This window comes from Danio rerio, chromosome 2, assembly GCF_049306965.1.
Source record: "Danio rerio strain Tuebingen ecotype United States chromosome 2, GRCz12tu, whole genome shotgun sequence".
In the NCBI taxonomy this organism is placed as follows: domain Eukaryota; kingdom Metazoa; phylum Chordata; class Actinopteri; order Cypriniformes; family Danionidae; genus Danio; species Danio rerio.
In genome coordinates, this window is record NC_133177.1 from 12,783,857 (window position 1) to 12,796,325 (window position 12,469).

Here is a 12,469-nt window from a genome sequence, read left to right on the forward strand (position 1 = left end):
TTTTCACTTCCATATTAGAGTTTGCAGTGTTTGGATTTAGATCTTTAAAAAAATAATGCCTATTGCCAATAATAATAAACAAAGATTCATAAATTGTAGAAAATGTTAACATTTTGCATTGTTGGATTTCTTTTGAAAGATTTGATGGAACTGAAATTAAAGTTAAATATTTTTTTGTTTAAAAAAAGGACAAAATATATTTGCAGTTAGCATTAACAAGGTCATAGTCAGAATCATTTTAAATAAACAAGATTAAGCCTGTAAATCTAGCAAATAAAATATGTCTACTTTTGACCGAGGTGTTACTTTCGTCCCTGCATATGGGATCAAAAGTAACAATGTTTTGTTAAAAGTGAAGTTATATTGCAGTCGTTCTACATTGAGACAAAATAACACCTGGTTTTCTTAGACCACCCTTGTGAGTTAGTAATCACAGCAACAATATATTTATGCAAAAAACATTATCTCTTTTTTTTTAAAAATAGGTTTGTATTAAAAAATTGTACTTTCGTCCTTGCTCTCCTACACTGTTGAAAAAAAAACTTGCTGCCTTCAATTTTTTTGTTAAATCAAATGTTTTTAAAGTCACATAACTTGCATTAATCAAACTGACTTAAACTTTGTATAACTTAAAGTGAGTTGAAACCTGATAAACGTTGGTTTTCATGACTTTTTGTCATATCCTTTTTTTCAGTATAGGGTTAGGGGTAGACGAGCTAGAATAAAGATTGGGCCCATACGTGTACAACATTTCACACTTTATTTTTGGGTTAATTAACACATTCTCTGGGAATTTTAAGTGGCGTCGTCTGTGTAAACAAGCAATATTTTTTAAGTTTATGAGTATGCTGTGCACCTTTTTTTTTTTTTTTTGCAAAACTTTAATTTAATATAGAATTTCAACTCTTCATAAAATGCCTCTTGCCGCCTGTTTATTCATACAATCTCTTTCTATTCTAGTGCCCCAAAGGTGCAGTTGTTCACTTGAGCACTGGCTTTTATTCACCCCTATTACTAGATAGCTCTTGTGACAAGATTTAGCACAGCCATGTATAGCTGACAGAAATAACTCAGCCAGATTCCTTCAACTGCTCAACCTCTACCACTGTATGAACTTTTGACTTTAGTTGTTTGTTTAAAGATTGCATTATCATTGATTAATGAAAATTGACTAAACCCTAAAGTTTTCCATCTAAGGCCTACCCAGACAAGTATAATCCAATTCCAGACCCACTAAAAGATTTTAAAATTGAAACATGGGGAAAACTTATTCTTGAATGCAGAATAAGCTTGACAAATTTTTTTTTTGCAAAATGCCAAAGATTTTTGTGTAATACAGGAAGCTTCAGAGATGCATTTCAAAAGTTTGACTTAAAAATGCTTATTGCAGCTAAATGTCTTTAAACTTGTTCAAAGACGTTGCAGCTCTCAAAGTATTTTTATCTTGATTTGGGCTTTCTTGCCACAGCAATATATAAACTTTTTCATTGCAGATAACAAACTTTATATTAATATTAATATCATTTTGTTTTGAATTAAAGTAATCATGTAATGTTCAAGGCATGTCAACGTATTACACTCAAAGCACAAACCACATTCTTGATAAAAAAAAAATGTAAGAAAATAAGGAAGTACCCACATCTGTTTGGATATTTATTTATTTATTTTTATTTTTTTATTGAGACCAGAAGATTTAGTTAGGTGCAGGACATAACGGCTCTGGAATGATAATGTACATACAGCTTTCCCAAAAGATTTCAGCTGTTATATCACTGCACAAATAAATTCTGTGACACCATTTTTATGAATAAAAATTATACGATTTGCTTATACCATGCTTAAAAATGACATTTGCTCATTATGGAGTAGATGCTGATTGTCTATGATATTTGGTAGGAATGCTTCGATCTGGATTTTTACAGGTGATACTGAGTACCGATTCCTTGTCATGGTGATTCGCTGATACTGATTACAGATTCTGATGCTTCAAGCTTTATAATGCATAAAGCTCATTTCCCCCCCAATTATGACACTTACTGGCAGTGGAGATCTCACCTTACCAAAGAAAATAAAAGAACAATGTTGCATAAAAACTCTTAAACATATCTCTTATAGCAGTTTTGTGTGGACATGTCATGGTCAGAAGCAGCTTTACAGAAAATATTACATAAAATAGTCAGAAACACAGAACTTCTAGTTTTTGTACATGTAAAAAGCCTTAATACATGCAAGACCATTCAAATATTTGGCTTTTTAACTAGCATCTAGTTTAAGAGTTCTAGTCTGTAATAGCTGCTCCTATGTTATGAACATAGCATGTGCACTTGGGATATCTTTACTGTGCTATTTGTCTAACCTAACAAATGTGAAGCTTAGAACATCATCGTGCCTCTCGCAATCTGTTCTGTTGCTAATTTGCTTTCATCTCCATGATTCCCGGGGTATTTTATAGTATTCAAATTACCTGAGATCGTTTCATGAGATTGGCAATAGAGGTGTGAACCTTTAAAGGTCTCACGGTTCGGTTCGGTTACGATTATCATGCCTTCGATTCGGTTCAATTCGATATCTCGGTGCATCACGGTGCATTGACGATGCTTTCCATATACAGTGTTATATTTTAGAGGAGAGGCTATAACAAGCTGTCTGTATAAACACACAGAGACACAGCACCACACTGTCTCTCATTCAATCACAAACATAGACAGCACCAAAGAAACAAACACACACACACACGCACACACACACATACACACTTAAGCCCTCACAACAGGGAGAGCTCGCGCTGAGCAGAGCAGAAAAATGAAAAAAAGAAGCACTTTTCCGACGGTCCCTTACTGAGAGCTCCTCTCAGCGCGAGCTCTCCCGGCTAAACACATATTGCGAGGGCTTAAATGGAGCAGTGCTCGTAATGTCGAGCGAAAAAAAAAAAAAAAAAAGAAAGACCGCTGTGAAACATAACCAGCTTTGTCTTTTTGTAGGAAACACACTTTAGATCTTTTTAAGGTAAGAGATTTTTGAGTTAATGCCGTCTATAACTGAATGTGTGTCAGGAATATCGAAAACAAAACCAACTGAACCACGGTCATTTCTGGCGCCACCCTGGATATACAGTGCCCTTAGCATTTGCCTATGCCTATGCCACGGGCCGGCCCTGAATTGGCTGAGTGTTGTAAATGCATATACATTTAGCAGACACTTATACTCACGCTCACCTCCCTCGCGACAGAGCCCATAGAAGATAAATGACGTCAGGACATATTAACCGGTTATGATTATTACTGAACTGATACCAAATTGTCCACGTCTACATCGCGGTGCACCGAAGTAACACTTAATTTTAACACCCCTAATTGGCGAGTACCGATCGAGTCATAAAAAGTAATTAAGCACCAAAATCGGCCCCCTAGCATTTAGACATAGGTAACTTGAAAAGGCATCTGTGTATCATATCTTTCTTTTCTTTGGATATAAAGTAAGCAAGACTCTGCACTATTCAGGTGCATAGCATATAGGATGTTGGTTTATAAGCCATTTGTTTCCAAAAGGTTTGCTAGCTCATGGGCTGATCTGTAGCTTTTGATTTGGAAGTAAATATTCTTCTGGAGATACTGTTGCCCTAAAAAACTAAATAAACTAATTGTTAAAAAAACACTTACATATACCTTAGGAACAGTATAACAGAAAGTGTTTTAAAATCTTGACTTTTCCAGACTGCAGTAAACCTTGAAAACGGTTATCGTCCCATGCCTAATTGTATTATTGTTGCAGTTGTAATATAATATAAAAAGTTATGACTTATGTAAAAATATGACTCTTCTGCATTACATGGATTAAAACTGATAAAGATTTATTCTAAAAAAAGTAGGTGGATTCAGAACAGTAATATTAGTATATAGAAGTCAGTAAATCACTTGTCCTTGTCTTTTACCTTTAGGGCGCATACTTTATTAATTGCTTTTCTTCATTTATGAACCGCAACGCCACACATTTAATTGACCTACATATTTCTGGGTATACTTTAGCTTAGAGAAATCTGGCATAACAATACAATGTGGAACATTGCAAATCAGCGCTTTTCCCATGTTCATATCTAATTAACTATAGCTTCTATAAGTTATGGATTTATAATACATTACAAGGAATAAAGATCACCTTATAAATGTATATGTATATATTTATTTAGTTAATTAGGAAAAAAATTGCGCACAAAAATCATAAATATTTTAGGCCTGCATGATATTGGAAAAATCTAACATTGCAATTTAAAAAAAAAAATTTTGTGACGTACGATGCGACATGAATATAATTTCACTAGATGAATTCAAAAAATTATACTTGCTGTTTGTTCAAACTACTGATTTAAATAGAGCTTAAACAACATAATTATGGAGTTTTTTTTTGGACAAATTAATTGTTTTTTGTTAAACACACTTTAATTTGTAAAAAAAAAAAAAAGAAAAAAAAAGAAATGTGTGGAACCCAGCATTTTTTACATTGCTAGTTGAATAACTGTTTGGAAAGAATTTATAATTTTAGATTGATTAGAATCATTCTGTAGGGGAGTGCATGAAACAAACATTTTACAAGCATAGATAAATACAATAGAGAAAAAGATACAAATGAAATAAGTAGTGTCTTTTTGTTTTTACAGGAAGTCGAAATGTATTCAGGTATGCAATAATTAAATAATTCAATGCAAAATAATACTGCATTGTCTTTGTTTTATTAACAATTGAATCAAATTAATCAATACTCATTTTTCAAAGTTACAAATGGTACATTTACTTAGACCTGAGTGCTTTTAAAACCCTCACACAGTCACGGGGCTCAAACTAATCTATTATAATCCAGACTCTTTGCGTAAAGTTGCGATTTGACTGGTGTGAATGATCACAATGCGATTTCAATGCTGAAACAATATATTGTGTAGCCCTAATATATATATATATATATATATATATATATATATATATATATATATATATATATATATATATATATATATATATATATATATATATATATATATAGTGACCTTTTTGCTGTGAGGCGAACGTGCTTCCCACTGCACACTTGCATTTACCTATAATAGCTTAACCTAGCTCAAAATTCTTACGTAACTTCCCCAATGCTGCTCTTAGTTCTGTATGCAAAACACAGTCACTTACATCTGTGTACCAAATAGTAAAATGTATCATTTGCATGCTTGAGTAAGAAGCACTTTTTGTTTAAAAATGTAGTCACAGCTTGTAGTTTTACATTTGAAATGGTTGTAGCTTGTTTTTATTTCTTTGTGCACACATGAAATAGTTTGTCTGGGCTTCCCCATCCTGCCATGAATTGGACTGTATAAGAATGAGTCATTGTTTCATGTTCTCAGCAGTGGAAAGAAACATGAACTCTAGTGCACATGTTGCATAACTGACATGCATCTTTTCAAAAACCACAGAAGTAGTCAGTGTTTATAAAGCAGTCATTGGGATTATTTTAAAAAACATTTTTCACCTTTTCTTTTTCTTGTATGAATGTTTTTTTATTTATTTTCTGATTCCCTATCAAATACTTTATTTGTAGTATGTTATTTTTTATTTGAGCAAAATACCGTCAAGCGTATTTATATTATGAAATATGCATTCATATTTTAGAAGAAATGGGTAGAAGTTTATAATTTTTGGAAACTGCAATGTATGACTTTGAACACAAGATGGTGTATTAAAACTGTACTTCTATTTTGATAAAAATGTGACCAGAGGTGTTTGAAATAGCATGCTAGCAAGTAGGACTGTGATTTAGGGAAAATATCTAATTGCGATTTTAATTTTTTTAGTCAAAGCTTCAGCTCAATATTCTGTATCATATGTTTTTATTGCTAAAATGCAGTGAGTGTTCGTTAAAAAAAGAACTGAAAAGACATTTATTTAAGTTAAACATTCATTCAAATTTGTTTTTAATAATTCAGAAATGAAACCCTCATTTTTCTCTAGAGCAAACAGTAAACAAATAGAATGACCTTACCTTTCTGTAAACAAGTTGAACTCAAATTAGGGACGATAGTGTAGCTTATTATACAAGCAAAAAATAATAATAATTATTATAAAAGTACAGAACACTTAGCAAACTAACATGGCTGAAACTACTCTGAAATTGAACTTTGCTGTTGCTATAGATTGTGTGTAACTGGCAAAACTTTGTTGACTTTTTAGAAAGACACCTTATATAGCTGCCTTTTAGGTGGTGGTTGTTGTATTACCTTGTGCTGTGGCAACAATTCGTACAAACTACCTGTTTTTGTTTGTTGTCTATGGGCTCTATTTTGACGGTCCATACGCAGAGCGCAAAACGCAGGGCGCAAACGCTTTCAGGGCGTGTCAGGACGCGTTTTTGCTAATTTAAGGACGGGAAATCTGCCTTGCGCCAAGGCGCATGGTCTAAAAGGGTTGAGTTTATTTTCTTAATGAGTTACAGGTGTGTTTTGAGAATAAACCAATTAGAGTCTCATCTCCCATTCCCTTTAAGAGTCAGCTGCGTCGCGCCAAGAGCGCATTCGCTATTTACAGGACGCAAAGTAAGTCTAAGTGGAAAAAATGAGCATTTCACAAGCAAACAGTTAACAGTTAACAATTTTTTAACAGAAAACTGTTAAACAGAGCATCTACTGCGTGAGAATGAGAGATAATGGAACTACTTTCACTTTCGCTCTTGGATAGGGAAACCTTTACGCACAGACATCAATTAGCCTATAAATAATTAATTTCGTTTGTTAAGCCCAAAGATTTGTTTCAAAACTATTTCTAAATTCAGTTCTAATTTCTAGCAAACGAATAAATGAACAATAATGACCAAGTGTGGTCAAAATACTGAGTTATTTCCAAATACACCTGCCATGCCCGATATGGTCTTAAACTTGACAGGTGTGCAAATCTAAGCCTGTTTTTAATAAAACAAATATAAATATGGATATAATAAATAATACTGCTAATAATAATAACATTATACAAAAGCAAATTGTTATGAATGAACTGAAAAAGCCTCCCGAGATGAAGAAGACGACAAAGCAGTGATTTTCATATTTATGTAGGCTAGAAAATAATATGTTTTGTAATATTTTAATCCTTTATATTTATATCCTATATCTATTCTTATTATATCCTATATATATCCTTAATATTTAAATTTTTTCATATGTAAAGATATTTGTCTATTGCTCTCTTGTGCGTATTAAGCAGTGCGTAAGCAAGGCACACCTCTGCGCTGGAGTTTAGACTGGGTTAGTTTTGGTCTAATGAAAAATCTGTTATAGTTTCTCAAAATAGCGACTCGCCAGCAGTGCGCCTCAGAATGCCTTCCTTTTTAGACCAGAATACCTATGGGCGCACAAATGAGCGCTAATGCATTTGCTATTTAAACAGCGTAGCACAACGCCTCAAAACGACTCTTGCGCCAAGCTGAAACTACCAAAAGACTATTGCGCCGCGTCTTGCGCCACACTGCGCCGGTTGTATGATAGGGCCCTATGATTTTAAAACCAAAATATTCCCATATTACAGATGTTCTATTTTTCTTTGATATTAATTCATCTGTTAATGCTTCTGAAGCAGCAAATGAAATCATCTTACTCGTAAGCGCTTTCATGTTTGTTTATTTTTCTATTGTAAGCACTCTGCATAGTTCGGTTGCACAATTCTGATTCGCTAAAACGATCGTGTGCTCACTTAATTGGAAAGTGGTCAGGGATAATTTAATTATATATAATTTTTATTTTAATACGTATTTTTGAATTTTTCATTTCGCATCGTCTTGCGCTTGGCTAATTGTAACATTTCAAATCGTGATTGCAATTCGATTTCAATTAATCACACGTTCCTACTAGCAAGCATACTATTCTTTTCTACTATAGTATTTTGATATGGGCACTCTTTAGAGTATGCAAACTTAGTTTAAATAGAGTGCCCCCTTGTATGACATTCTTGAATTAACTGATAAAATTCTGCATCACAAACTTAAATTTTTTTAATTTTATAAATGTAACTATAGTGTTCCAAAAATATTATTGGTTGACCTTTTTTTTTTTGTCTTAAAAGTCGTTATGTTAAACTTGCGTCATATAAATTTTAGTAGATCTCATACTACATCTAAACTGTGTACTATTTGGTGCTGCTGTCTGTTCTGTTTGCACTCATTGTTGATATTCGTTTTTTCACATTTGTGATGAGTGAATATCTTGCCTCAGGCTTTGACGGGTTGTAGTATCTCTATAGGCAAGACCTAAAGCACAAAGAAAGAAACACACAGTTGCAACCTGTTACACACAGTCATGTCTGAGGTCTGAAACCATTACAGTTTTATGACGAAGATGTCATCACTCAGTATGGCACATTATGCAGTTACTGAAATGTTCTGGATGACCTTCTTGTGTTATTGCACTTGTCCTAATGTGGGATCAGTTTTCTGTTCCTAAACACTGATTTTTATGTGTGCACTGGCAGCTCGACTACATTCCCTTATTTAATTTTAATTAAAATTTTTTCTTAATTAAGGCTGAAAGTATGGCTAGAAACATGTTTTTGTTTCCTAACTTTGAGGATATGATAGTTACATTTAGGTTTTACATTTAACATTTAAAATTACAATAAAATTTTCTGATTAATTGTTTTTAATTAAAATATATATGATCCATTGTTGTACTTTTAGTTAATCATAGTAATGGGTAAAACCATGTACTGGATATAAAGGGAGTACACTTGGTCCTAAAGTTTTAAAACTAAATTTTAGACCTTAAAAAGTCTTAAATTCACTGAAATATTGTGTCTTAAATTATTTTAAACAGTTCTTAATTTTGCTTTGTCCAATGAAAGCTACTCAGTTGGGCAGGCATCCATCTGATGACCAACAATACATCTCAATAAAACCTTATTTTTTATATTTCAAGTATTTTTTATTGCAAACCGATACAGTTTACAACAGCTGTTGGATGGGAAAAAACGATTACACAATTCTTCATGATAATACTGGGCCATTAAAGAAATCTTTAGTCTTTAACCCTGTATAAGTCAAAAATGTAATTCCTAATGGTCTTCAATGGTTTTTAAAAATTATTTGAACTGACTACTTGAGACCAGCAAAAAATCGGATATTGCACCTTTTTGCTAGGGTCAGACAGAATCTGTCGAATTTTTTTGCTGTATCTGCAGAGAATTTTGTAAAAAATCTGTGGATTTATTTAGAAAGATTTTAGCAGTTTCGTAACTAAAACATAATGTATATGAAATTTGAAAAATAATACTTTTTAAACTTTTATTTGTAATGTTTACAATGCAAATCCAATTAGATGCACTTATTTGGCAAAAGCAAGTCTCTCATGATTATAAATCTACTAAAAGACAGAATATATTACCTTACAAACTGTATTATAAACAAATCACATGAACATTTTAATATTACTTTAATTATATCACAATAATATTAGTGAAATGAATTTCAAAACTGAATTAATATAATTTTACACCCATTTACACAAGCAAATACATAACTCGATGAGCTAAAAATCTGTGGATTTCTGCGCACGCAGTATCCATGTGGGCCTTATTGCCAATAAAAGGATAAGTTTAATAACACCGATTACTGTAATTATTTATTCAATTCTCCTTTAATATTCTTTAATCTACATTAGTATGATAATGAATTGAAAATGTAAATCTTACAATTCTGTTATAATTTCAAATATTGAATTTCAAATATTGAAATATTTCAAACTATATATATATATATATATATATATATATATATATATATATATATATATATATATATATATATATATATATATATATATATAATTTAAAATGAATAAAACTTGTGTAACTTTCAGACTACTGTCTTGTGTTGTGCATTTGTTGGTGCATTTACCACCACCAACTGGAGAGGAGTAAGTTTACGTTATTTCTTCACTGCATTAATTTCAGTTGCACATGCTGTACACTCTTTTGTCCAGCACGTGGCGCTAAATACACCCAAACCACAAATCTTGTCTATGGATGTTTTTGTTACAAAAATGCCTCAATTTATTGCAGGAATTTTATTTAATTATTCATTTCAGTCATTGTATGATTTTGTCATTGATTTTTGATGATTTAGGTTTGCTAATGATTCTTACTATTAGATTTTATTGCAGTTTTTTGATGCAGTTCCTTTAAACCTTTAACTTTAATAATACAAACACAAACATGTCTGGTTAAATTGTGATTCTGACACATTTCAAAGCAAAAAGGTTTTAACTCGATTATTAATTAATTAATTAATTAATTAATTAATTAATTATTTTATTTATTTATTTTTATTAATCATAACAAATGGATATGAGGTCAGCCTAAAAACCCAAAACTTATATAGAAGAGAGTCTCTGATATGCATCCTGTAACAACCAGTATGGATATTCTGTATATTTACTGTGTAAACAAACTACCAAACCAAGAATTTGTGAATTAATGATGTTGACTGGTCTCTTTTATATTTTTAGATTTGTCGAAGAGGGATTGCATGCTGACATTAAATGAGATTTTTCATTTTAAGGTTATCAGTGTCAGACTATGTATTTTATTATGCAAATCAGAAAGATTTATTTGCCATTCAACAGTTTAAAACAATGCTATTTACCAAATAAGACTCACAATGTTGTGGAGAGATTTTTATTCCTATCAGTGTAAATAGATCTCATAACTGTCATCCTTAGGGATTCAGTAGTGTTAGTTGCTCACTATTAAATCTATCATCTGTGTTCTGAAATATTAAGTCAGAATGAAGCCAAGTATAGCGCTTCCTAAGGGTCTGAAGGATGTCTCATCGAATGCTGGGTCACTTCCAGATATAGCAGCGGCATTTCTGCTGTATTGATGGGTTAAATGTTTTATTTTGAAGCTGGTGAGATTAAAATATTTTTGCGGCTCAATCTTGTGACTGCTCGGTTGTTTCCTGCACTGGTTTGTTGTGATCTGGGCCACTCGTACACACTGCTGCTTTTGTTGTTGCCAGGGAGACCGCGGAACAGACTGGAGCCCATGGACACGATCTTTGTGAAGCAGGTCAAAGAGGGAGGGCCTGCTCACAGTGCCGGACTCTGCACTGGTAATTATTATACCATCACTCCAAATAGACCACACTTTGCTGTTGTATATCTGTGTCTGATAATCTAAAGCCTGATAATGGTGATTTGTCAACAGGGGACAGGATAGTGAAAGTGAATGGCGAGAGCATCATTGGAAAGACGTACTCGCAGGTCATAGGGCTCATCCAGAACAGGTTAAGAGTGTGCTGATGTCATTCATTGACTTTTAATGATGCTTGTCTGATTGGGCCACTAAATGTTTTGTTCCTCTTCCAGTCATACATTTCTGGAGTTGTGTGTTATGCCAAAAGATGAAGATATACTTCAGCTGGTAAGAATTTTTTGTTGTTGCATAAATTAAGATTTTAGAATGAATTAGTTAATATGTACTAGGATATATTATTATGACATTTTATATCCTTAATATGCACAATGTGGCAGAGCACTTGTTGATAAAAGTTGCAGGTGTCCAGACACATGTTGGATGCTTGATTTAAATGTGTGCCAAAATGTCCAGAAGCACAACCACAAAGTGAAAATGTATTGGTTTAAATCCTGCTTTAAGCAGATGGATATTTTTTTCCATTATTACCAAGGAAAAAAATTCTACCAAGCCATTCCATATAATTTGAGTACTTTAAAAGTGTGTATACGAGAAGATATTTATCATCCAGTTTAATCTGAGTGGAACCAAATTCCAGATTGTGTGGGTTCAGTCAGATTTGTTGTAATATTATGTTATATTTAGAAGTAATTCTGGTTAATAAAATGAAATCTTTCCGAACGTTGTAATCAAGGAGTTTAGTTTGATCAAAATAGTCCCAGAAAAGAGTCACATTAAATATCAAACCACATAAATGCACCTTTACAATCATATATGACATGTCTTGAAGTTCTTAAGTGTTTTTTCAGATGTTTTTATAGGGCTTTGAGATCTGTAGCCAGGAGGAGTTGGAAAGACAAAGGTCCAGAATTTGTTTCATACATAAGCTCATTTGTCCTATTTTGACTGCTATGCCATCATAAATTGTGAAAATATCTCATAGAAGAAGGCTTTAAGAGCAAGCGCAATCAAATGACAAAGTCCCTTTAAGGCATTCTATAGTTTTTGCTAATGATCTACTGTATTGTTGTTGTGGTAAATACAGAATACTTTTTACAAATAACTTTTATTCTAAACCTTGGACTTTACTCTTATTTAGAAAAAATGACCAATAAAAAGGTGTTAAGCACCAAAAGATACTTTTGAATCATATAAAAGTTAGTTTTAATACTCGCTAGGCTAATGTTGTTATCTATGAATTTCTAAATGTACTATTTTGCAAGAGAGGCTAGAAATTTTTTGTGAAAAAAGAATCAATACTT

General features: G+C 32.5%; 2 protein-coding genes across 9 annotated transcripts in view; both read left to right on the forward strand.

Moving 5' to 3' along the window:
* ro60 (Ro60, Y RNA binding protein) overlaps window positions 1-12,469 on the forward strand; it is a 489,528-nt gene that overhangs the window by 431,302 nt on the left and 45,757 nt on the right. The window lies entirely within an intron of this gene.
* Window positions 1-12,469, forward strand: part of arhgap21b (Rho GTPase activating protein 21b) — a 104,103-nt gene that overhangs the window by 50,388 nt on the left and 41,246 nt on the right. For all 8 annotated transcript variants that reach the window (XR_012390729.1, XR_012390730.1, XR_012390735.1 and 5 more), the window contains exons 5-7: window positions 11,032-11,124; window positions 11,220-11,298; window positions 11,381-11,435. Coding sequence is in view for 4 of the 8 variants with exons in the window: in XM_009298105.5 (XP_009296380.1) it covers window positions 11,032-11,124; window positions 11,220-11,298; window positions 11,381-11,435 (227 nt within the window). In the remaining 4 variants the exon portion in view is untranslated. The remainder of the gene's footprint in view (window positions 1-11,031; window positions 11,125-11,219; window positions 11,299-11,380; window positions 11,436-12,469) is intronic.